Raw genomic sequence first — 26596 nt, forward strand, 5'->3', positions numbered from 1 at the left:
AAAACTTTTTCTTATTTCACTACCTCAGATATTGCAAACTAAAATAAATAAACTATTAATGATTATTAGATGGTTAACTTAGATTTTCTTGTTGGCTCATTTATTAATCTTCAGTTAGACCATACATGGTCCATTGTGTACAATTCCTACTGCCATATCATAAAAAGGGTTCGCTCAGTTGGCTGGACCATTGGTTAATAATGCAGAGTGATGCCAATATCATGGGTTCAATTTTCATACAGGCTGAGGTTATTCATGAAGGCCTGACCTTTTCAACCTTGCCTGAGGTTGATGACCTTCAGGTTAAGTTAACATCAGTTAGCTCGCTCTGGAAGAGGAGAGCAGCCCACAGTAATCTGGGACCATGGCTTTACTTTGTTATTATAAAGAGGCACTGGAGTTTACTTATTAATTATTGACACAAGTAGACTTACATCAACATTGCAATGAAGTTACTGTGTAAATCCCCCAGTCGCCACACTCTGGTGCCTGTTCAGGTATACTGAGGGAGAATTTAGCAGGGCCAATGTACCGAATCAGCTTTGGACTGTGGGAAGAAACCAGAGCTTCCAGAGGAAACCCATGCAGACATAGGGAGATTGTACAAACTTCACACTGACAGTGTGAAGCCGACTATTGAACCCAGGTCCCTGGCACTGTGAGGTAGCAGTGCTAACCATTGTGCCACCGTGCCACCCCAAGAGAATACAAAGAAGCTTTATGATATCAGAAATGAAAGGGTATTTATCTATATCAGAAGGCTGGTTAGCTTGGCTGATTAATGGTCATCATGTGCTTCACAATAACACCAATGTGTAGATTTTTGATTTCATTTGATTTATTATTGTCGCATGTATTAACATACAGTGAAAAGTATTGCTTTTTGCACGCTACACAGACAAAGCACACCATTCATAGAGAAGGAAACGGAAAAGTGCAGACTGTAGTATTACAGTCACAGTTAGGCTGTAAAGAAAGATCAACTTAATGCAAGATAAGTTCATTCAAAAATCTGACAGCAGCAGGGAAGAAGCTGTTCTTGAGTCGGTTGGTACGTGACCTCAGACCTTTGTACCTTTTCAACTAAAGTTATGGCTGAGGTAAACTAGGAACTTGCCTCCTTGACTTGCATCATGAAATGGCAAACCTCCCAAAAAATTAGCAAGGAAAAACCTCAAGGTGAAGCAAGGTAAAGGACCTACCCTTGGATAGAGCACGCATGGCTAAGCGACTGAATAGATCAGGAATGCACAAAAGAGAGGATTTCTTTCCTTCTGCAAATTGAAGGCCAAGAAGTGACTTAATAAAGGTTTTTAAAGTTATGAAAGCTTTTAATGGAGTGGATGCAGAGAGAATGTTTCCTCTTGTAGGAAGAGCCAAACCAGAGGTCATCAAAATAATAAAATCGATTTAGGAAATTAAATAGGGAATTCAGAAGAAACTTCTTTACCTTAAGAGTGGTGAGAATGTGGAACTCGCTACTACAGAATACAATTGAGGTGAACATTCTAGGACATTCAAGGGGAAACTAGATAGGGAGTTTTGCTGATCGAGTTAGATGAGGAAGGATACAAGGGGATTCAAGTGAAGAATGAACTGTTGGGTTAAATTGGCAGAATTGTGCTGTATATTTAATGCAATCCTATTTAAGCATGAATGGTAAAGTAAAAATAAAAATAAAGTTTATTTATTAGTCACAAGTAAATCTTACATTAACACAATGAAGTTACTATGCAATTCTCCTAGTCGCCACACTCCGCCACCTGTGGGAAGAAACCGGAGCACCTGGAGGAAACCCATGCAGCCATGGGGAGAACATGCAAACACCACACAGACAGTAACTCAGGCCAGGAGTCGAACCTGGGTCCCTGGCACTGTGAGGCAACAGTGCTAACACTGTGCCACCGCGCTGCCCCTTGTACTGTAGACAGTGCAGGACTGCTGTGATTCTTTGAACATTCATGCTTTCCTGAAGCTGTTTACTTTTCAGTTTCCTGATTCCTTATTTAAATTCTGGGGTTTGCTCTGTTTTTCATGCTTTCCTTGGCTGCTGGCTGAAGAAAGGGCGCCATCCAAATCATAAACTTGTTTGTTTTCCTTCATAGATACTGACTGACCCACCGAGTGTTTCCAAAACTTCCCATTTCTGTTTTAAATTTCCAGCATCCTTACGTGATGTTTCCACCTGTTTTTTGTACCTTTTTCTGTTGATTTTGAGTCTTTCCATGCTACTTTTTATTGCTTTATTTGAAAGAGTTGAGGTAAAATTCACAGAAATGCCACTTTGTTCATTTAAATAAATGACTTTTGAAACCTTGAAAATGAATCAACTAAGTTAAAAATAAGGCTTTATTGTATATGGATGATCAAATTGCACAGTTGTGGTAAACTGACTGTATAATGTGGTTCTAGAGATATTCGTTGATTAAAGTAATATGTTTTAAACTCCCATAGGGACATTGGTTAATTAATGTGCTTCAGGGAAGGCAATCTGCCATCCATTGAATCCATAGAATCGTATAGTGCAGAAGGAGGCCATTCAGTCCATTGAGTCTGCACCAACCACAATCCCACCTGGGCCCCATCCCCACAACCCATGCATTTACCCTAGGGAGCCCCCCCCTAACACTAAAGGGCAATTCAGCATGGCCAATCCACCTAATCGGCACATCTTTGGACTGTGGGAGGAAACCGAAGAACCCAAAGGAAACCCACACAGACACAAAGAGAATATGCAAACTCCAAGCCAGGATTCGAACCCAGGACCCTGGTGCTGTGAATCAGCAGTGCTAACCAGTGTGTCAGCGTGCCACTAGGTCCTTTCCTGGTCTGGCCTACAAGTAACTCCAGACCACAGCAATGTGGTTGACTCTCAGCTGCCTCTGAAATGGCCTCTGAAAAAGCTACTCAGTTCAGGGGCAACTAGGGATGGGCATTAAGTGCCGGCCAGCCAGTGATGCCCATGTCCCATGAGTGAATAAAAAAAATGCAAGAATGAGCTATTCGGTCCATCAAGTCGATCCACCATTCAAATAGATCTTGGCTGATGATCTATCTCTAGCACCATTTTTCCCCACTGTCCCCAGATCACTTCATGTCATTAGTCTCCAGAAATCTTTTTAATTTCTGTCTCAAACATGTACAACGTTGCACTTTCACAACCCTCTGGAGTAAAGAATTTCAATGATTCACCACGTCTGAGTGAAGAGATTCCTCCTCCTCTTAGTTTTAAATGATCTACTCCTTATTCTAAGAATGCGTCCCCTGGTTCTAGACTCACCAGCCAGGGGAAACATTACCCTGTCACGCACTGTAAAAATGTTGTAAATTTCAGTGAGATCATTTCTCATTCTTTGGAACTCTAGAGAACACGATAAATAATAACATTCCATTAGCTTTCCTAATTACTTGCTGTATCTGCATACCGGCCTTTTGTGATACATGCACTCGGTCACCCAGATCCCTCTGCACCTCAAAACTCTGCAGATCATTTAGATAATAAGCTTCTTTTTTCATTCTTCCTACCAAAGTGGACAATTTCACATTTACCCTCGAAACAAACCTATCTCTTCGACCATAACACCATAAGACCAAAAGACATAGAAGCAGAATTAGGCCACTCGGTCCATCGAGTCTGCTCCGTCATTCAATCATGGCTGATTTTTTTCTCACCCCCTTTTTCCTGCCCTTTCCCCATAATCCTTGATCCCCTTATTAATCAAGAACTTATCTATCTCTGTCTTAAAGACATTCAATTACCTGGCCTCCACAGCCCTCTGTGGCAAAAAGTTCCACAGATTCACCACTCGCTGGCCAAAGAAATTCCTCCTCATCTCTATTTTAAAGGGTCGTCCTTTTAGTCTGAGGTTTTGCTCTCTAGTTCTAGTTTCTCCTACTAGTGGAAATATCCTCTCCATGTCCACTCTGTCCAGGCCTCGCTGTATCCTGTCAGTTTCAATAGTTCCCCCCCACCCCCCTCCTTCTAAACTCCAATGAGTACAGATCCAAAGTCCTCAACCATTCCTCATACAACAAGCTCTTCATTCCAGGAATCATTCTTGTGAACTTCCTCTGGACCTTTTCCAAGGTCAGCACATCCTTCCTTAAATATGGGGCTCAAAACTGTTCACAATACTCCAAATGTGATCTGACCAGAGCCTTATACAGCCTCAGACATACATCCCTGCTCTTGTATTCTAGCCCCCTCGACATGAATGCTAACATTGCATTTGCCTTCCTAACTGCCAACGTTCATCTGCATGTTAATCTTAAGAGAGTCTTGAACAATGATTCCCAAGTCCCTTTGTGTTTCTGATTTCCTAAGTATTTTCCCATTTAATCATAGAACCATAGAAAATTACACCTCAAAAACACGCCTTTTGGCTCTTCTTGTCTGTGCCGAACCATTTTTTGCCTAGTCCCACTGACCTGCACTTGAACCATATCCCTCCACACCCCTCTCATCCATAAACCCGTCCAATGTTAAAAGTGACCCTGCATTTACCACTTTATCTGGCAGCTCATTCCACACTCCCACCACTCTCTGTGTGAAGAAGCCCCCCCCTCTAATATTGCCTTTAAATTTTTCTCTCTTCACCTTTAACCCATGCCCTCTGGTTTTTTTCTCCCCTGTTAGAAAACAGTCTCTGCCTCCATTCCTCCTTCCAAAGTGCATAACCTCAGACTTTTCCACATTGTATTCCATCTGTCACTTCTTTGCCCAGTTTTTGATCATGTGTTCTCAAACGTCTTGTTTTCCATTGCACCTGTGAAACACCGTGGGATGCTCTCTCATTGCCTATTCATGCCGCGCTCTTATTTCAGCGAAGTTGGAAATTTTGGTGGCCAGCCAAATCTCCATTCACGACGGCAGGATGTGAAAATCCCGCCAGCATGAACGGTGGTAAGATCCCGGCCCCAAGTTGCCTCATTAGATAAAGGATGCTATATAAACACAAGCTGTTGTTGTTGGCTGTCCAGCCATTGATTTTCATGGAAGTTTATGTTCTGAATAAATTGGAAGCCAGAGTCCACAGTAAATCAAGATTTGGACTGTTTAAGTAACAGAACACCACAGCAAGTGGCACATTGCACAGTGGTAAACACTGCTGTCTCACAGTGCCAGGGACCTGAGTTTGATTCCCTGACTTGGGTCACTGTGTAGGGTTTGCATGTTGTCCCGTGTCTGCGAGGGTTTCCTCCGGGTGCGCCGACTTCCTCCCACAGTCCCAAAGACAAGCTGGTGAGATGCATCGGCCGTGCTGAATTCCCCCTCAGTGTACCCGAACAGATGTGGCAACTAGGGGATTTTCACAGTGACTTCATTGCATTGTTAATACTTGTGACACTAATAAATAAACTTTGCTCACTCTAGCTCACTGCCTGATCCCAATTGAAAAGAGGGTTAGTGGATGTCAGTAAAGCACAGGATGAAGCTTGGCTGTGTTGCTCCCAATAATTGAACGCCTGACAACACTCATTATTCAGCTTCATGGGTGAAAAATGTTCAACTGGGCAAGTAAAAGGCACCAGTGGGACAATATCCCAGTATGCATCAGCACTTTCGGGAGAGGAGGAGAAGGAACTGTCAGCAATTTTTTTTTAAATCAACCATTGAAATAGGGAAGTACGCGAAATAAGGATAGTACTCCCCTCTATTCTGACAATAAAACAGCAGCTGTAAATGCTTAGTACAACAAGCATTTTGACAGTTGATTTAAAGTGTAAAGAATGAAATGTTCCATATGTCAGATTAAAAAGAAGAACTAATATTAACTCTGGCCCGGTTATGCTTCCCTCATGTTGCTTCTTCAGGAGATGAATTGATACGATAGACACGCATCAGGGAAAATCAATGGCTGGATAGCCAAAACAGCAACAACAACCTGCATTCATGTAGCATCTTTAATGTAATGAAGCAACTCGGGGTGAATCACAGGCGTGGTGTCAAAGAAAGAGGTTGAGAGCGCATGGTCAAAAACTAGGAATAGCCAACTGGCTTTGTGTCACCAGGCCTCATTCTCCCGATCTTCCTTTGCAGTTTTCAACTCCCCAAAAACGAAAATTGTTTCCTTTTTTTGTTGTTGTCAAGAGCTGTATGATCAAAACTTCCCGAAATACTTCAACATAATGTCCTGCTTCACTGGAACCCGCTAACAGATATACCAGTAATTAAGAAAGTCAATCATTCAGCACTTGCATTAAAGAAAGGAAAAGCTATATATTTATATGAACACTGCAGAGGGTAGAATCTGAAGCAAAAACAGAAAATGCTGGAGAAACTCAACAACTCTGACAGCATCTGTGGAGAGAGAATGGAGCCAGCATTTCGAATCAGGATGAATAAGGCTTTTGTGCCTTTTAGTTCTCACATCTTCAGTCCTGATCTTTCATCGAATAAGTTCTGCATTCAATGTTTTGTTATCTCTATTTTGTCTATTTAGATTCTCTCCCTCTTTGGCTGTCATCTACATGAAACAATTTACCAAAGTATTTTACCTCAGTAAATGAACTTTAAGTAATTTCTTTAACAAATCCTGAAATAGGAAAACTTCCATTGGACACATCACGATTTAGTTATAATAGCAATTGACTGTGGATGCTGGAATCTGAAACCAAGACAGAAAATGCTGGAAAATCTCAGCAGGTCTGGCAGCATTTGTTAGGAGAGAAAAGAGCTGACGTTTCGAGTCCAGGCGACCTTTTGTCAAACCACTCCCCATCTTTGACAGAGGGTCATCTGGACTCAAAACATCAGCCCTTTTCTCTCCTAACAGATGCTGCCAGACCTGCTGAGATTTTCCACAGTTTAGTTATTTGTTTGGGAAATTTAATTGCCGGACTGGAAACTAACTGAGTGACTGAGCCTGCGGCAGATTTTAACTGGCCCATACCAGGCTTCTTCCATAATCCTTCTCTCCCTTTCTCCTTCATGTGCTCGGCTGGTTCAATCCTGGCCTAGGATGACTGTCTGTGTGGAGTTTGCATGTTCTCACGTTCTCCCTGCGTCTGTGTGAGTTTCCTCTGGGTGCTCTGCTTTCCTCCCACGCTCCAAAGATGTGCGGGTGAGGTGGATTGACCATATTTAATTGCACTTTAATGTCAAGGAGATTAGCAAGGTAAATACATGGGGTTATGGGGATAGAGCCTGGATGGGATTGTTGTTGGTGCAAGCTCGATGGGTCAAATGACCTCATTCTGCGCTGTAGGGATTCAATGATTCTATAAATGATGGAGGAATATTCCTCCAGGCCTCACCAATAAAGTTTTAAACTGCCATGGATTTGCAGTCCTCCCCCAAACCTATGATTTAACTCAATGCTGTGGTCCTTTCCTTCAGTTCTACAGCTGCGTCCTGCCTATTTCAGGTGGGAAACTGACTGGGCCCAGGCATTAAATTCATTCAAAGCCTAACCGTGGGGAGGACCCATTGCGAGCAAGATGGAAAATTTGGCGTTCCAGGCAGAACCCCATTCACTTTCAGTGACTCAGGGAAAAGCCCAGCGTGAACGATAGTGGAGAATTTCAGCCAGTTTGTGAAGTGGCAATTGGGTGCCTGTCCAATTTCCACAACCCAGCCAAGCTCAAATCAACAATTATGTGCCTGGGCTCCCCAGTTTCTAAGCAACATTAAAGAAATGAAATGCAGTTTGATTTTAAATCTGCTGAACAGGTTGGGCTATTCTTAGTGTCGATCACTATATGACGATCCATAGAATCATAAACTCTCTGCAGTGCAGAGGGAGGCCATTCAGCCTATTGAGCCTGTACCAGCAACAATCTCACCTAGGCCCTACCTCTGTAACCCCATATATTTACCCTGATACTAGAGAACAATTTAGCGTGGCCAATCAACTTAACCTGCACATTTTTGGAATTCATAGAATCCCTACAGAAAGAGGCCATTCAGCCCATCATGTCCACACTGACAACAGGCCCTATTCCCGTAACCTCACGCTTTTACCCTGACACTAAGGAGCAATTTAGCATGGCCAGTGAACCTAACGCACAGTTCTTTGGGCTGTGGGAGGAAACTGGAGCACCCGGAGGAAACCCATGCAGACATGGGGAGAATGCGCAACCTCCACACAGACAGTGGCCCGAGCCAGGAATTCAACCCGGGTCCCTGGCGCTGTGAGAGAGCAGTGCTAACCACTGTGCCACCGTGCCACCATACAACTTTCCACAGGAGCATTGTTGTAGCATGTGGTCCCATTGTGTCTGGTTGAACAAAGTTGGAATGAGTTTCTGCTTTTTATAATTTGAATGAAGTTTATTGCAACAATTTGGACCTGGTAGTTGACTGGAGTTCTTGAGGAGTTCACTGAATGGTGTTGACACGCTGTATAAGTTTGCAACTGAGCAGTTCTGTGCGTTTTAATGGTTATGCTTTGCATAGTTGAAGCGTGACTAAGTACAATTTAACCATACTTAATCAAGATTAGGGAGCCTGTCCCAATTCATCAAATAATGCTTGACAGTTATTCACCTAAATCTGTCACAAAATGCGTAGTTGTGTTCTATAGTATGCTAAACCTAGAGATGTAGTTGCCAGACTAATCAACGTCCTTTGTTTATAGCAGACATTAGTCATTTAGTTTGCTGGTTTTCTGCATGCTTTGGTCATTAAGTTCCAGAATTGAGTCATTTTCTGTCAATTTTCCAGTATTTTCACAATAAAGTACAAGTGAGATCAAGATAGAGCCTTCACAAAGTCATTAAACATGTTAAATGTTAAAGTGTGGTTGGGAAAGAGTGGATACAAGTCCAAGGGCTTGGTTCCTCATAGGGTGATCTCCCAGTCTCCAGTCAAGTGATCAGGGAAATTCCAAGTGAAAACAAAATGCCTCACATTAAGACGTAAGGAAAGATTGGAGGTCATCAGTGTGTACACATTTCCTTAATTCATGATCTGCATCAATACAATCTTCAGGCAGATCCATCCATCCTCTCCTTTGGGAATGATGTGTGGGATGAGAAATGAAAATGGATTTTAAAAAGCCAGGCTTGATTACAAAAAAACACGGATCATTTTTTAATGTAGATTTCAAGGCGGAGTTCTTTTTCAAATAGGAGGTGGGGGGGAGCGGTGGTGGTGGTGGTGGTGGTGCAGGGGGTGGTGGGTGATGTGGTTTTCTGGTGTCCCCTGTGATGTGTTTCCCACGACGGTAGGCCGCGCGCCATTTGCTGGTGGTGGGATCTTCCAGTCCAGCTGATGTTGAAGGGATTTCCCACTGACTGCACCCTACGCTGCTGGGAAACACTGCAGGGATGCACCATCGGCTGGCCTGGTCAGCTGGAAAATTCCAGCCTTCTGTCAAGTAAAAAGAATCAGATGTGTCACTTATTACAAACTGAATGAAAGCAGGGCAGTAAAACTGAATCCCTGATAGCCCTGTCTGCAACTGCAGGAATGTTGGGGTGGGAGAATTTTCTATCTTTGAGTCACATCTGTGGAATTGAGGTTGTTACCAAATGGTTAGACAGGATGTAATGCAGTCAGTCCGTATTAGTGACAGGAAAAATGCTGTACTTTGTGTGGCCGTATGATCTACCGCAGGACCTTGTTGCCATTAAGCACAGATCTGAAGAACAAAGCAATATCTTGGGAAGGATGCATTTCTGGACTGAAAATGGCTAACATCAAACTTGTCGTGTTGATATCAGTGGTTCAGATCTTAAATATTCTGTAAAGTTTCAACTGTAATATAAATCCTCATAAATGAATTTCCTTTAAGGCTTTGGGTGGAATTTTCCAGTCCCAGTAGCAGGTTTTGTGACAGGTGGGAGCGGAAAATTCACTGTGAAGTCTAACGCTTGCCAGTGGAAAAAACAGTCGGAATTTTCCCTTTGCCGGGATGCTGGTGGGTCAGTCTTCCCACTGATCCATGTCAGAGATGCTGCTCGCGTGTATTTGCAGTCATGAATACTCATTGAAAAAGCAACTCGCCAGAATCACGCTCCCCCTCCCAACTATGTGCCATGCCAGTAGGAAATCATGACCAGATATAAATGGCGTGCAGCTGTCCACCCTCATGTCATTTGTGACTTTGAGGAGAGCGCAACATTTAAACGTTACTTGCAACAGTGCTGCTCCGTTCCGTGGTGATGTCGGTGTTAGCTCACACTGGCAGGGACAGCGGGTGGGGGGGAATGGTGTACAGTGAGGATGCTCATTGTAGCTGCTGTGTCACTCTGACAGGACATGGCTATGGGCTGCAAGTCTCAGTCCAAAACAGAAATCAGCATGGTAACCAGGGTGGCAAAGATGGCAGAGACGTGAGGGTGAATGGGATTTTGGAGGGTTGGGGTGAGAAACGATGGCAGCCAGAGGGAAGATTAGGGATGGGGAAGCTGCAACCCAACATGGGACAGCAGACTGGGGCCCAGGGAAATGGATGGGATTTGATTTGCATGAAGGGGAGGGAAATCATGCAGACTCTGGATTATAAATAAAGGGGTTGGGGGGGGGGTGTGGTTAGTGTGCCACAAAAGAGTATGGTTGCACAGAGACTAATGGAGTAGGGCAGAGTTTGAGTCTGTGTGGAGTTTGCACTTTCGCCCCCTGTCTGTGTGGGATTCCTCCAAGTCTTCTGGTTTCCTTCCACACTCCCAAAGATGTGCGGGTTAGGTTGATTGGCCATGCTAAGTTGACCCTAGTGTTAGGGGGATTAACAGAGTAAATGTGTGGGGGTTACGGGAATAGGGCCTGGGTAGTCAGTACAGACTCGATGGACTGAATGGCTTCTTTCTATACTGTAGGGATTCTATGATTTATGGTTTTATGATCTACGAAGGGAAACAGATTTAGGGTCATTCAATGAGGAACCTGAGTCATGGTCCTTGGACTGATGCCAAGACATTAGGTTGAGAGATTAAAGGCAATCCTGGGGCTCTGTTATCTATGCTACTGAGCTACATATGGCACAAATGTCTTATTCCCACGCCAGGGAGTGTCAAGGCCGATGTGCTCAATGGGGATCAGACAATACGGTGTGGCCATTATCTGATAGTCAGTGGCATTGGGATTGTCTGGCTGGTACAGGGCTACAGTTGGGAAAGGCATGGTCAGGGATGCATCTAGACCCTGTAAATTGGGAAAACATAACCAAGGCGGGGAGGGGTCACCATTCGAACACTCCTTATTGGCCACCTCTGTAGTGGACTTGATGCAGTCATGTCCTCCTAAATGAGATATTTCTTGCTGCTACAGAGGTGTATAAATTGCTGGAGAGACCATCATGGCTGCTGGTCTTGTGGTTTGGTACAAACAATGAAAGCAGTAATTTAATGATGAGGCAACATGAGTGGTAATGCTCCAACGTAATTAAGCATGCAGAGCTCCCTGGTATCTTATAATGAATATCACTTCCTAATGCAATTTGCAGTGTCTTTCAACAAAGAGATCGACGCATCTCCCTGTCTCATGTAAGGGGCGATTAACAAACATTTTAGTTACATGAATGAGAGGCTGACAAAGGGAGGTGATTACTGAATGGGAGCTTGAGGTGAATAAGAGGCCACATAGATGCAGATACACAAAGCATTCAAATGGTAAGACCATTGTAATGAACAGCAAATGTATTTACGAAGGCGCGTGATACACACAGTGAGTGAACACCCATGAGCCTAAAGCGGTGTTTCTTGATCTTTCTGAGCCTACTGCTATATCATAGTGGATCACTGACATCCACAGCAGAGGTGGGGGGAGCTTGCTTACTTTTACTCCCTGCAGTCTTTGATGACTTTGGCAAGCACCCTCTGGAGGGCTGAAGGCTGGAGGGGACCGGCCTGGTTTGGGTCTCTTGCTGTGAGGGTGATGGGGTCACAGGCAAAGGGATTGGGATCGCAGAGTTACTACTGAGTGGATGACCTAGGGTTGTTGAGAGAGCTGGGAGAGGCTGATCTCACCTTGACTACAGGAGCAATCTCATCTCTCCCTCTTATTGCATGAGAAAGCTGCTGTTGTGCAGCTATTGTGCATCTCCTAATAGGTAGATGAGATGCTGATGAATAGGCTTTCGATGCTGATACCTCCCCCTTTAATCCTGTGTGAGATTCCTGAGCTGTGTGATGCTTTGAGTGACTGATGCCATGGTGAGAATGTAAGATTGGAGTGAGCTGAAGGTTGACTTACCCTGGCAGTGCCGATGAGATCATTGTCCTCTTCCTGCACTGGGATGACTTTTGTCTGATGACTGTCTGCAGAGCTGATTTATAGAATCCCTACAGTGCAGAAAGAAACCATTCAGGCCATCAGGTTTGCACCAACAACAATCCCACCTAGACCCTAACCCTGTCACCACACACATTTACCTTGTTAATCCCTCTAACCTACACATCCTAGGACACGAAAGGGCAATTTAGCATGACCAATGCATCTAATCCGCACATCTTTGGACTGTGGGAGGAAACCGGAACACCCGGAGGGAACCCACTTAGACACTTAGGGCAAACCCACAGTGAACCAAGCCGGGAATTGAACCCAGGTTACTGGAGCTATGAGGCAGCAGTGCTAACCACTGTCCTGCCATGCTGCCCTTCCTGACTACCTCCCAGACAGTAGAGGTGAGGTCAGTGGGATCTCTTGATGGTCAGTGCAGACTCGATGAGCCAAATGGCCTCTTTCTGTACGGTAGGGTTTTTATGATTTCTACCAGTTGAAGCAAGTTGCTGCAATGCACTCTGCGTCAATGACGGAGGGGTGAACATTGAATTTAGTGGCAAAGTACTAATGAAGCAGACCACTTTATGCAGGCTGGTGTTGATATTCTAGAATGTGCTTGGAGCGGCATTCATTCAGGTAAATAGTTAAATGGTAAAAGATGTAGACTTCTAAAATGAGCGTTATAGATTGTGCACGGCTTTGAAGTGGGAATACCTAGAGCTACAGTATTGATAATGCTGATCCAGCTAATCATCTTGCCAATGTTGAATCCCGGTATGTTGTTGATAGGGCGACATAGTGGCACAATGGTCAACACTGCTGCCTCACAGCTCCAGGCACCCGGATTCGATTCCTGGCTTGGGTCGCTGTCTCTGTGGAGTTTGCACATTCTTCCTGTGACTCCGTGGATTTCCTCCGGGTACTCCAGTTTCCTCCCACGCTCGAAAGATGTGCAGGTTAGGTTGATTGGCCATGGTAAATTGTCCCTAGTATTAGGAGAATTATCAGGGTAAATATGTGGAGTTACGGGATCAACACCAAGATCAACAAGAGATTACTTGGAAAGTCAAAATGCTATCCATCAGAGTCAGCATGGTTTTATGAAAGGCAAATCATGTTTGACTAATTTGCTAGAATTCTTTGAGAATGTAACAAGGAAAGTGGATAATGGGGATCCTGGAGATGTAGTATATCTGGACTTCCGGAAGGTATTTGATAATGTGCCGCACAAAAGGTTAATTCACAAGGTTAGATCACATGGGATTAGGGGTAATTTATTAGCTTGGATAGATGACTGGCTGATGGGGTGCCACATGGTTCGGTCCTTGGGCCCCAGCTATTTACAATCTATGTTAATAACTTGGATACAGAGATAGAGGGCTTTATAGCCAAATTTGCAGATGACACAAAAATAGGTGGGACAGGGAGTTGCCATGAGGGAATTAGAACCTTACGAATGGATATAGGTAGGTTGATAGAGTGGGCCAAAATGTGGCAGATGGAGTTTAATGTGGATAAGTGTGAGATCATGCATTTTGGTCGCAAAAATGGGAAGACAAATTATTATCTAAATGGGGACAGATTTTGAAGTGCTCCAGTGCAGAGGGATCTGAGTGTCCTTGTTCATGAGTCACAGAAAACTAGCATGCAGGTACAGAAGATAATAAAGAAAGTGAAAGGAATATTGGCATTTAAAGCTAAAGGAATGGAATATAAAGGTAAGGAAGTATTGTTGCAACTATACAAGGCATTGGTGAGACCGCACCTGGAGTATTGTGCAGTTTTGGTGCCCATATTTAAGGAAAGATGTAGTGGTATTAGAAGCAGCTCAGAGGAGGTTCACTAGATTGATTTGAGAGATGAGGGTTTGTCGTATGAAGAGAGATTGAACAGTTCAGGCCAATACTCTCTGGAATTTAGAAGAATGATGGGAGATCAAATTGAAATATTCAAGATGATAAAAGGCATAGATAAGGTGGATGTAGAGCGGATGCTTCAGCTGGTGGGGCATTCTAGGATGAGAGGTCATAATCTTAGGATAAGGGGTAGCAAATTGAAAGCAGAGTTGAGGAGAAGCTACTTCGTCCAAAGGGTTGTGAATCTGTGGAATTCGCTACTCCAAAGTGTGGTGGATGCTGGGGCAGTGAATAAATTTGAGTAGAAGTTACACAGATTTTTAATTGGTAATGGATTGAAAGGTTATGGGGAGAAGGCAGGAAAATAGGGATGAAGATAACGTCAGCCATGATCAAATGGCAGAGTGGACCTGATGGGCCGAATGGCCTTTTACTGCTCCTGTACTTTATTAACTTATGATTTACAAATAGGGCCCGGGTGGGATTGTGGTCTGTGCAGACTCGATGGGCCAAATGGCCTCCCTCTGCACTGCAGGGATTCTATGATACCATGGGATTCTATGATAGATGACTAACTAGGAGAGATAGTGTTAAAAATCAAAGGGAGATAGTTGGACATTTTTTGTTAATGATCATCATTACGTAAATATTACCTGATATCCTTCTGCCCAAGCCAGATGCTGCCTTGATCTTGCCATAAGTTGGTATTGCTGGTTCAATTGAAACTCCCTCAGCAATGTACTGGAGCTGCAATTAATGACCATAAGGCTGCTCATGAATCATACAAGCTCAATCTAACAGCCCTCAAATTTCCAATTGCAAAGCTGGCTGCTGTGCCATGGGGAATGAGCGACATGATCGATAGAAAAGAAGAGACAAGTGCTGAATGGGTCAATAAAAGATAAAATTGTTATGGTTGGTTGCGAGCCAAAGCAAAAGCAGTTGAGAGTTAGAAAGACTTCTTTAAAGCAACTAAGAGTTTTATTCAGTGGCAAAGTTAGAAGTGTTAAGGTGATCATAACATGTATAATGAGGAAAATGAGGAACTAGTTATAAATGACTTTGTTGAAGTTCATGACCTCAGTGTCGGAGAAGCTTGGTGATGAATTGATTATTGGGATGACCCTGACTACTATTAGGAGAGTAAATGAGAAAATGATTGGAAGTGAAGACAGAAAGAGGGAGTAATTCTCAAATAAGAGTCAGTAGATAGGGGTGTTATTTATAGTCACCAAGCTAAAGGAATGCCTTGATGTAAAGATGGGACTTTGGTGAGATATCTGGAAGAACAGTAACTGATGAGGATCTAGAAAGGTGATGAGGGATGATTTGATTTGATTTGATTTATTATTGTCACAAGTATTGGTGAAAAGTATTGATCCTTACGTACAAACAAAGCATACCATTCATGGAGTAGATAGGGGAGAAGGAAAGGAGAGGGTGCAGAATGTAGTGTTACAATCATAGCAAGGATGTAGAGAAATATCAGCTTAACATACGGTAGATCCATTCAAAAGTCTAATGGCAGCTGGGAAGAAGCTGTTCTTGAGTCAGCTGGTATGTGACATCAGATATTTGTATCAATTTCCCAACAGAAAAAGGTGTAAGAGAGTATGTTTGGGATGCCTGGGGCCCTAGATTGTGATGGCTGCTTTTCCAATGTAGTGGGATGTGTAGGTAGGGTCAATGGATGGGAGGCTGGTTTCTGTGATGGAATGGATGAAGAACTGAAAGAGCAAAAAAATCCAAGTGTGATGGTACCTGAAGACGAGGGCCATATTGTTAAGGCAGGAGAACATGATGCAAAGTGCAAAAAGGTTTGGTAGTTCAGCCACCTCTTGGGAAAGTCCAAAACATTTGTGCACTGGAATAAGATGAGGATGCAGATAGAGAGGTCCAAACTCCTCAGGGCACAGATCTTTTGAAACAAAATGTGCAGTATACGTACAAAGTTAGAATTTTAAAAATGATCTTGAGAATGAGAAAAAAAATGAAGCTAGTTCGCTTCTGACGTTAATGCCAGACTAATTGATATATTCTGGAAAGGCAACAATGATTCCTTATCCAGCAATAGATGGACTAAGCCTAAATTTCTGAAGTAGTTGACTTCAGGATGCTGATTTAAATGAACCCCTAACTGGACTAGCCGAAGGACTCTTGAATGTCCATTAAAACATCTGGATGATTAACTTAGCTTGAATACTTGAAGAGAATCTTCAGTTGTTGCCTGGGAGCTTTTCCAGGTTTCTATGGGGATAGTGTGATTCACACGTGGTACAATATGCAACATGTGCAGACAGAATGGAGCCAGTCCCAGGGATCCACTGACACTGTAAATAATGCAGAAACAACTTATCCTTCCAATCTAAAAGTGCACAAGAGAAGCCATTTCAGTCATGATGGATGCTGATTCTACATTGATTAAGTGGAGCACTGACCCCCAGATATCCCTTTGAAAAAGCAAGAGAATTATGCAAGCAGCATAGCTATAATTTCACACCGCTGTTTCCTATCCCAGAGAAGTGCTTTGGCTTTCGCTGGAATGAACCTCTCTTTTTTTCTGTTCCTCTCTCTTATTTCTCTGCATGCACCCATATGATAATGGTAGAATCAGTATAACGTGGTGTCAGACTGTCTACTTTTAGTTAAGTAGAGCCCTCATTATAAATTTATACTACAACTGGCTCAAAGGCCTCAGACCTTCCAATTGACTTGAGCTATAAGTTGCAGTGTAGCTAAAGGGCTTGAAAAATAGGCCAGGGCCCAGCACCCAAAGTATCATCCAGTGATGGGAGTTCCTGCAGTGCCATGTATGGGTTATTCCGCTGAATACCCCATACAAAGCCATCGACATAGAGAAGACAGATGAAAGGATTTCCCACATTGAAAGTTTACAAGACCTCAATCTAGTAGAGAAGGCTGAAGCAACTTCAGAGGCTTTATGTACAAGGAAAAGAGGTGCACCAGCCTCTTCACTGGGGGAATGGAGCTCATTTGTCAGCCCAGTTCTGAATCATGATTGGACCTCCTCAAAAGAAAAAGTGTGACATTTTACAGGAATTGTTTGCTCACCCACTCCCCATCTTATAAAGTGAGCTAATGCTGGTATCTTTTGAGTTGATACAGTCCTGGAACTTAGGGGGCAGCGCGGTGGCACAATGGTTAACACTGCAGCCTCACAGCTCCATGGACCCGGGTTCGATTCCCGGCTTGAGTCACTGTCTGTGTGAAGCTTGCACGTTCTCCCCATGTCTGCGTGGGTTTCCTCCGGGTGTTCCGATTTCCTCCCACAGTCCAAAAATGTGCGGGTTAGATTGATTGGCCATGCTAAATTGCCCCTTAGTGTCTGGGGGGTGTGTAGGTTAGAAAGATCAGCAGGGTAAATGTGTGGGGTTGTAGGGATAGGGTGCGATTGTGGTCAGTGCAGACTCGATGGACAAAATGGCCTCCTTCTGCATGTAAGCCCACTGTGGGTTTTCTGTGGTTTCCATGGAACATTTCACTGATGTTTCCCACCTCTTTCAGAGATGAACATTTCACTCTAAGTGCGAAAGACACCCAGGTTCACTCAAGCGCAGAGATGGCCGTGTAAATGTTGTTCTCTGACTGTGCCCTTTCAAATCAAGAGTAGCAATTTGGAGAACCCTGGGCTACTCACATTTGTCTACGTTAGGTTCCATACACTAGCTGACTTTATTGTGGCTGAATCCTGTAAAAGAAACCAGTTCGGAGATCAACATACATTGTATAGGATTATATTTTTAATGAAAAGAAGTGAGTCTCGTAAAGATGTATTCAAGTCCATACAACTGCTTAACTTTGCATCTAAAATCTGTCCCCAGATTAAAATCAGAAACTGTAGGTATCAAAGTGTTTAAGGTCACCCCAGTAAAGGATAAAATAATCAATATTTTCTGGGAGGAGAGAGGCTGAACGCCACCAGATCTTTCCAGAAAATAAATCTAGGGCTTTAAACTTTACAATTCCTTTCACAAACACTTGAAATTGCTCCCGCTGAAAATTTTGCTTTTGTATGTGCTAGGTTCTTGTCCCTGCAAGACTAGGATGGGACATTGCCTTTATCTGCAACTTGCATTAAAGCTTAAGAAGGGGTAGGGGGGGTGGGGGGCGGTGCGGGAGTGGAAATATAGTTTATTTGAAGGCAGGAGAAAGCACTTCAAATAAAATGCGTGACCAGACCTCTGCCTTCCCATCCAACCCCTATCTGACCCATATATTCCAGGGGAACAGGTAAGGTACCAGGGCTGCTCTTAGGCATATTGAAATCCATAAGTGGCCAATTAATAGCCACTTAAATTTGTCATTCCATCTTCCCTACAACAATATGTGCAGTTTCTCCTTTGAGGGCGTCTCTGTGCCCAACGGGGATGCCTACCCCTTAGTTCTTAGCTTTTTATGCCAGTCTTCAAAACCCAATCCCCATTCTCACATCACACCCCACCCCCGACCCCCACCCCTTTGCTAGGGTCCTCAATTCCTCCCTAACCAAAATCCCAGGATTTCCCCTCAATTCCAGAGACATCTTTCCTCTTCCTGGGGACTGCGTGTCGCCCCAACTGTGGCTCCTGCTCTCTTCCTGCACTTCTGGGACTACAGAGTATCAATCTTGAAGACAGGACTTCCTGTCCCTGGGAAAGAAAATCCCACTGTTGGGTAATTAAGGCTGTCCTCAGCATATTGTAACTGTGGGTCAGCGAGATTTAAGGCCATTGACTACCTTTCAATCTGGGGGACCAGAGGGGTGAGGAATACATCCCATGTAAAATTCACCCCTATGTCCCATTGCACTTTCAGTGCAAATACTTGCCTTTGTATGTCAATATCTGGGTCTGCTTTAAAGTAGTCTGATATTTTGGGGTCTATTCCAGCTTTTATGAAAATGCTGGCAGGTTTTTACTTGATTGTTGGGTATGCTGCTTCTGCTGAACTCATTTCATATTTGATATTTTGCAAGTTGAAATTCAAATTTGGGTGAAGTGAATTTAAGTTTATCTATTAGTGTCACAAGTAGGCTTATGCTGCAATGAAGTTGCTGTGAAAATCCGCTAGTCGCCATGCTCCGGCAATTTAGCATGGCCAATCCACCTAACCTACACATCTTTGGACTGTGGCAGGAAACTGGAGTGCCTGGAGGGAACCCATACGACGACAGAGAGAATGTGCAGACTCTACACAGACAGTGACCCAAGCCAGGAATCAAACCTGCGTCTCTAGCACTGTGAGGCAGCAGTGCTAACCACTGTGCCACCGTGCCTCCCCAAATGAGTAGCTTAGTTTAGCTGATTTGTCCTATCTTCATTATCTTGACAAACAATGATGACATATGTATAATTCATATGGTCATTGTTTGTGATAAGAAACCAAAGCTTCTACTGTACTAAACTAGATGGTTATAATTATAGATCTTTTTATAATTATAGATTTATTAACATATACCTTCTGAAACACAGTACTAGTGCATGTATTTATTGATCTGTGCAACCAATATACATGGGGAATTAATGGGGTAAAGATATATAGCCAGTACTTAAGAACTCATGCCTTGGACTGATATGCCGCTCATGGTTCATTTTATTTTTATATTAATGATCGTAAAGGTTGGTGTGGAAATTCATTGATTGTACAAATAGTTTATTTATAACCCAGGAATTTTTAGTTTAGTATTACTGCTGTCCCTTGTTAGACAGGGATGCAGCGTAATTAGATGAAATGGCAAAGCCCAGATTTTGCGACAGTAAATGACAGTGAAACAGTTAGCGTTCTATTCTAGTCTATTCATTCGTGGGACATGGGCATTGCTGGCTTGCCAGCATTTATTGCCCATCCCTAGTTTCCCTTGAGAAGGTGGTGGTGAGGTGCCCTCTTGAATCGTTGCAGTCCATGTTCTGTGGGTTGACCCACAATGCCATTCAGGAGGGAATTCCAGGTTTTTGTCCCAGCAACTGCGAAGGAATGGTGATATATTTCCAAGTCAAGGTGGTGAGTGGTTTGGAGGGCAACTTGCAGGTGGTGGTATTCCCATATACCTGCTGCCCTTGTCCTTCTAGATGGAAGTGGTCGTGGGTTCAGAAGGTGCTGTCTAAGGATCATTAGCGAATTGCTGCAGTGCATCTTGTAGATGGTACACACTACTTCTACTAAGCGTCAGTGGTGGAGGGAGTGGATGTTTGTAGATGTGGTACCAATCGAGCGGCCTGCTTTGTCCTGGATGGTGTCAAGCTTCTTGAATGTTGTTGGAGCTGCACCCATCCAGGTAAGTGGGGAGTGTTCCATCACATTCCTGACTTGTGCCTTATAGATTTTGAACAGGCCTTGGGGAGTCAGGAGGTGAGTTACTCACCGCAGTATTCCTAGCCTCTGACCTGTGGCTATATGTGTTTATGTGGCAAGCCAAGTTGAGCTTTTGGTCAATGATAACCCCAAGAATATTTACAGTCAATATCCCTCTGAAGCTGACAGCAATTATGGAATCTATACCTGCATACTTAAATGCAGAAATCCAGAAGTTGTCATCAGTGTTTCTGTGCTTTGGCACTGGGTGCACTGTCAAAATTCCCACAGAGAGTAATCAAATACAAATCACTGGATTGACATAAATTTATACGTTAAAGTTAAATCTTGTTGAATGAGATTTTTATATATCCATAATTACTGCTGAGAAAACCCCTCTGGCCATGGAAACCTATGTTTAATTAGTTGAATTGCAATATTATAATAAAATTTCCATGTATGTTTAAAATAATATATTTTTAAGAGTTTGTGGTATTTTAGCTTCTACCTTACTCCCATGTATATGTCCCAGTCAGTTATTTCACTCCCTGCAAAATTCAAGGTGAAGGAAAATCCGTGCCTTTTGCTTTCTTGTTTGCTGTCTATAAGAGTACTTCAACATGATCGGCTGTTTGCTCGGTTTAATGATATTATTGCTGTGTACCTAGCGATTCCCTTGACTTTGCACCAGATTCAACCCAATGTCAGGAAAGGGGGAGATCTATGCAGCAGAGAAGCTTTGTGGGTAGTTTCCTTTGAGATCAGTAGTGAGTTTGGCACTAGCTGAAAAATCTAGGCCCCAAATGCCAGACCCACATGTTTCGTTCACCCATCATTCCTTCAGCACTTTTCTCTTCTCAACTCCCTCACAGTAAGAAGTCTCACAACACCAGGTGAAAGTCCAACAGGTTTATTTGGAATCACAAGCTTTTGAAGCTCAGCTCCTTCGTCAGGTGAGTGATGAAGGAGCAGCACTCCAAAAGCTCATGATTCCAAATAAACCTGTTGGACTTTAACCTGGTGTTGTGGGACTTCTTACTGTGCCTACCCCAGTCCAATGCCAGCATCTCCACCTCCTAAAGATACCAAATCACAGTGGAATAAAATATCAATAAATCTGTGATTCTAATTTCAGAAGATTATGTGTGCTCATTTTTATTTTAACAGAGTCCAATGTCTTTTTACCTGTTTGCTTTGTTTACAGAGGAGGAATGATTCAGACAAGTGAACAGTATGGATTCGTGCATCACGCCCTAAGTCTATATGAGAGCATGATCTCAGCTGACGCTAGCCAGTGAATCTATCAGATTACACTATTGGCACGTGACAACGTATTTCAAAGTTACATGGGAGTAAATTATCTCTTGAAGGTACTGACGTGTTTATTGCTTAGGGAAACAAAAAGTGGAATTGCCTCCATCAGAAGGGTAATCCATTGTAAACTCAGAAACTAGTCACCGTAGGACTTGAAAATACTGTCGGCCAGATTGATTGAATGTTGTGTAAATTTTCCTAAATTCTGTTATAGGAAGACGCAGCTAACTGCAATATCGTGTGGCATCTTATATGTGTCTTAATAAAGGCCTTTTTATGTTAAGTTCAGTTCAACAATACTTGCAGCAATCTCAGAAAAGCAGTGTCGGTTGAATTTGTTTAAAGAGGCCAGGAGTTTGGATAGAAATATAGTGCCCGGTCCTTTATTGGGTTTTCTGTATTCTGAACTGGCACTGCTCTAGATGTGATCTATTAATATGTAATGTGAAAAGTGCTATTTCACAATGTGGTGAATTTTAGTTCTTTGCCACATTAATGTCATGCTGCTGAAATGCACAACTGTTTCATTCATGAATTTTTGAACAACTGTCCAATTCTGGAATATTTTAAAACTCTCTAAATGTTTTGTATGTAACGTAGAGGCAGATTTTTATTTGTGACCTGGTGTTGAATTGTATGCATATTTATAATCCTAACTAGCAGTCAACTTGCACAATGTTAAACAATCACTATATGTATTCCAGTGTCCATGACAATGTATTTTTATTGAGATTGTCCAAATGTACAAGCTTCCTAGATATTAAGCAAAACCCTGTGATTGACACTAACAGCATCTCTTTCTCTCTCTCTCTCTAATGTTGTGAGGTAGTGTCAACACTTTCTTTCTCTTGACAGATAAGAAGTGCACTGTATAAATGTATCAGAATATATACTAATGTAATAATTGAAGCCCAAAAATATGAAGCATTGATGTAGCTTTATTCTGTATGCAGCTACTTGGCATATGTTCCAGTCGATGAGACATATTTTAAATTCCTTTTTTTTGTCGTGTGCAGGAAATTGTTTACATTAATAAGTTGTTTACAGAAAGCAGTGCAGAATCTGCACAGGATAATTCGTGTTTTTATTCAGCACTGTTACTTTTTTGTGTATGATGACAATAAATACAACAGATTTTGGAAATCTTTGTTCTGGCCTGTATATTTTGATCAGAAATCTTTTGATGTTCTGAATATGACCTAGAAACTTATAAAATTCTAACAGGGTTAGACAGGGTAGATTCAGAAAGAATGTTCCCAGTGGTGGGGGGGGGGGGGGGAGCTCAGAATGAGGGGGTCATTGTTTGAGGGTAAGGGGTAAATCTTTTAGGACTGACGTGAGGGGGAGAAATTTCTTCTCTCAGAGGGTGATGAGTGAGTGGAATTCACTACCACAGAATGTAGTTGAGGCCAAAACGTTGTCTGATTTCAAGAAGAAATTAGATATAGCTCTAGAGGCTAAAGAGATCAAGGGATATGGGGGAAAGGGGGGATCAGGATATTGAATTCAATGATCAGCCATGATCAAAATGAATGATGGAGCAAACTTCAAGGGCTGAATGCCGAATCCTGCTTCTAGTTTCTATGTTTCTATTTGGATCAGGGGTGAATCACAGTAACTTGTATTTGTATTTATTCTATTAGGCATTTAAAATAATGTATACATCAAACTGAAATATGTCACTGCTGAACAATAGGAATAAGAGCCACTGGGTTGATTCCTGGGATGGACTGGTTGTTTTATGTGGGAAGATTCAGCAGATTAGATTTGAGCAGATTAAGCAGATATGCGTAGTGCAATGTCACCAAACTGGTAACCCAGAGTCCAACGCTCTGGGGACATGGGTTCAAATCCCACCACAGCAGCTGATGGAATTTAAATTTGCAATATAAATCTAGTCTCAGTAATGGTGACGGTGAGAACAATCACCAATTGTTATAAAAATCCACCTGGTTCATTATTGTCCTTTAGGAAAGGGAATCTGCCATCTTTATCCGGTTTGGCGTACATGTAACTCTAGACCCACATTAATGTGGTTGCTGCTTCACTACCCTCAGTCTGATGGCAATCGGGAATGGGCAACAAATGCTGGCCATGACAGTGATGCCCACATCCCATGAAAGAATAAAAAAAATTGGGGCTATGTTCATTGGTGTTTATAAGAGTGAGAGGTGCTCTTATTAAAACAGATAGGATTCTTAGGGGGTTTGAACAAGATAGATCCTGAGAGGGTATTTCCTCTCATGGGGTAATCTAGAACTCTAGAACCTGGGATTATTGTTTCAGAATAAGGAATATCCCATTTAAGAAAGAGACAAGGAAAATACTCTTCTCTCTCAGGAGATTGTAAATCTCTGGAGTTCTGGAGAGTGGTGGAAACTGGGTCATTGGATTATATTCAAGGCTGGGTTAGACAGAATTTTGTTCTACAGGGAGGTTAAAGGTTACGGGAGAGTTGGTAAGAAAGTAGAGTTGAGATCATTATCAGATCAGCAGTGTTTCTATTAGACGGCAGAGCAGGTTTGAAGGAGGGAATGCCATATTCCTCTTCCTTTTTCAAATGTCCTAATGTATTCTGGTGTGGGTACCTCCTGTCAGTATCAAGCAATTGCCAGGTTACTGTCAACATCAAGAAAACATCACTCTACTCTGCTCCAATAATCAGCACCCTTTGAAAAATATCACCTACTACAAAAGTGTGAATATGTCTTTCACATATCAGCTGCCTCTATTCACCCCTGCAAAGATCGATAACCACAATTATTGTCAAGTGTGCCTGTTTTGTTTTGTGACTGTTCTGCTGCGACAAATGGGTTTTGGATACTCCAGTCTCACACTGCTGACTGAAAGAAGATTCCCTTTGAGCTAGAATTGTGTGATTTCAAGAAGAAAAAAAGGGGTAAAGGGATATTGAAGGAAGATGGGATCAGGATATTGAATTTGATGATCAGCCATGATCACAATGAATGGTGGAGCAGGCTCAAAGGGCCGAATGGCCTACTCCTGCTTCTATTTTCGATGTTTCTATGTGACGCCCAGCTCCCAGGTTTGAAAGGATAACACAGGAAAATACTTACGTTTATTTATTTGTGCCACAAGTAGGCTTACATTAACACTGCATTGAAGTTACTGTGAAAATCCCCTAGTCGCCACACTTCAATGCCTGTTTGGGTACATGGAGGGAGAATTTAGCATGGCCAACGCACCCTAACCAGCACGTCTTTTGGACTGTGGAAGGAAACCAGAGTACCCGGAGGAAACCCACGCAGACACAGGGAGAACGTGCAGACTCCGCACAGACAGTGACCCAAGCCAGGAATCAATCCAGGTCCCTGGCACTGTGAGGCAGCAGTGCTAACCACTGTGTCACCATGCCATCCTGCCTTTTACTGTAACTTTGAGCTTGTAAAAATAGATAAACTTGTGCAAGCTGTTTAAAAATGGCCACGGTGTTTCAAAGGGAGCCTGTGTTTATTGCACGGTTGTAAACATGGGGTGGTTTGATGTCATTCTACGCTAACTTCTATATGATTACTGTAAATTGCCCTTCTCCTACATTGAACTAAAAATGACATTCTCGCGTCACAAGCAAAACTGGGACAGGAGCAACCAGTTTTCACACACACACACAGTTATCAAAAGCAGTGGTGGGCAAAATGATATCCCTTTCTATCTGGTGTAATAATGAGTGGGGGGGTGGTGGGGAAGGATGATTTCCGAGAAGTCTACTAAATGACACTGGTATGAAAAATCCAACAGCAATTGAATAGAAGGAAGTGGTCGTCACTAACATTTTTTTTCCCCTGAAGACACATTTCCTTTCGACGTTTAGATTCCGAATCTGCGCTTATAGTGGCAGCATGTAACTTAGTCACAAGAATAGAGGGAAAATGAATATCCTGTACTTCGTGTTGCCTTTTACCAATGCGCTGCTGGCTTTATCTGGTGAGTACTTTTTTAAAAAATAAATCCAGCACTGCTCCATAGCTGTGGAAGAGTATGTCTAAATTATTTGACGTTAGTCTTTGCCAGAGCAGCAACAGGGCGAAGCACAGATTTTAAAAAAAACAAGCGGAAATGAGTTTATGTACACAAATGTACTGTTGTTCGTTGTTAACGAACCTCCGCACATCTATCCCATTGTCAGCAGTGTCTGCTCCTAGCCTTGTTAAGAATCGGTGAACTCAAGAAACATAATACCGATATCTCGGTTTCCAATTGCTTCTCCCAGTTACTTTGTGGCAATTTCAGAAGGTTAGAGAGAGAATGTCATGCGACTGTGGGGTAAGGGGGGGGGGGGCTGGTCAGAGAGAGTGAATAACATGGGACTGTGGGGTAAGGCGGGGTTAGAGAGAGAGAATGTCATGGGACTGTGGGGTAAGGGGGGGGGGCTAGGGAGAGAGAATGTCATGGGACTGTGGGGTTAGAGAGAGAGAATGTCGTGGGACTGTGGGGTAAGGCGGGGTTAGAGAGAGAGAATGTCATGGGACTGTGGGGTAAAGGGGGGTTAGAGAGAGAGAATGTCATGGGACTGTGGGGTAAGGGGGAGTTAGAGAGACAATAATGGGATTGTGGGGTAAAGGGGGTTAGAGAGAGAATGTTATGGGACTGTGGAGTAAGGGGGGGGTTAGAGAGAGAGAATGTCATGGGACTGTGGGGTAAAGGGGGTTAGAGAGACAATAATGGGATTGTGGGGTAAAGGGGGTTAGAGAGAGAATGTTATGGGACTGTGGGGTAAGGGGGGGTTAGAGAAAGAGAATGTCATGGGACTGTGGGGTAAGGGGGGGTTAGAGAAAGAGAATGTCATGGGACTGTGGGGTTAGTTGGAGGGGGGGGGGGTCCACATTCTGAGAACATTGAACAAGAGGCAAACAACTAAAGTGAAAGTTCCCCTCCTGCGTTAGGACAAATCTGGCTGGAGGGTGAGGGGGAAGGGGTGGAGGTGAATGGAGCTTTGGCTTTGCAAAAG

At 43.0% G+C, this 26596-nt stretch overlaps 2 protein-coding genes across 2 annotated transcripts in view; both read left to right on the forward strand.

Annotated features, from left to right (window-relative positions):
• Positions 1-22770, forward strand: part of ptprr (protein tyrosine phosphatase receptor type R) — a 203565-nt gene extending 180795 nt beyond the window's left edge. The window contains exon 14 of the mRNA XM_080191203.1: positions 21518-22770. Coding sequence (XP_080047329.1) covers positions 21518-21611 — 94 coding nt within the window. The 3' untranslated portion in view covers positions 21612-22770. The remainder of the gene's footprint in view (positions 1-21517) is intronic.
• Positions 22771-25473: 2703 nt separating this feature from the next.
• Positions 25474-26596, forward strand: part of LOC145344221 (receptor-type tyrosine-protein phosphatase beta-like) — a 112925-nt gene continuing 111802 nt past the window's right edge. Inside the window, exon 1 of the mRNA XM_080191201.1 lies at positions 25474-25572. Coding sequence (XP_080047327.1) covers positions 25518-25572 — 55 coding nt within the window. The 5' untranslated portion in view covers positions 25474-25517. The remainder of the gene's footprint in view (positions 25573-26596) is intronic.

Source organism: Carcharhinus amblyrhynchos, chromosome 6 (genome assembly GCF_965287045.1).
Source record: "Carcharhinus amblyrhynchos chromosome 6, sCarAmb.v2.hapA, whole genome shotgun sequence".
Lineage (NCBI taxonomy): Eukaryota > Metazoa > Chordata > Chondrichthyes > Carcharhiniformes > Carcharhinidae > Carcharhinus > Carcharhinus amblyrhynchos.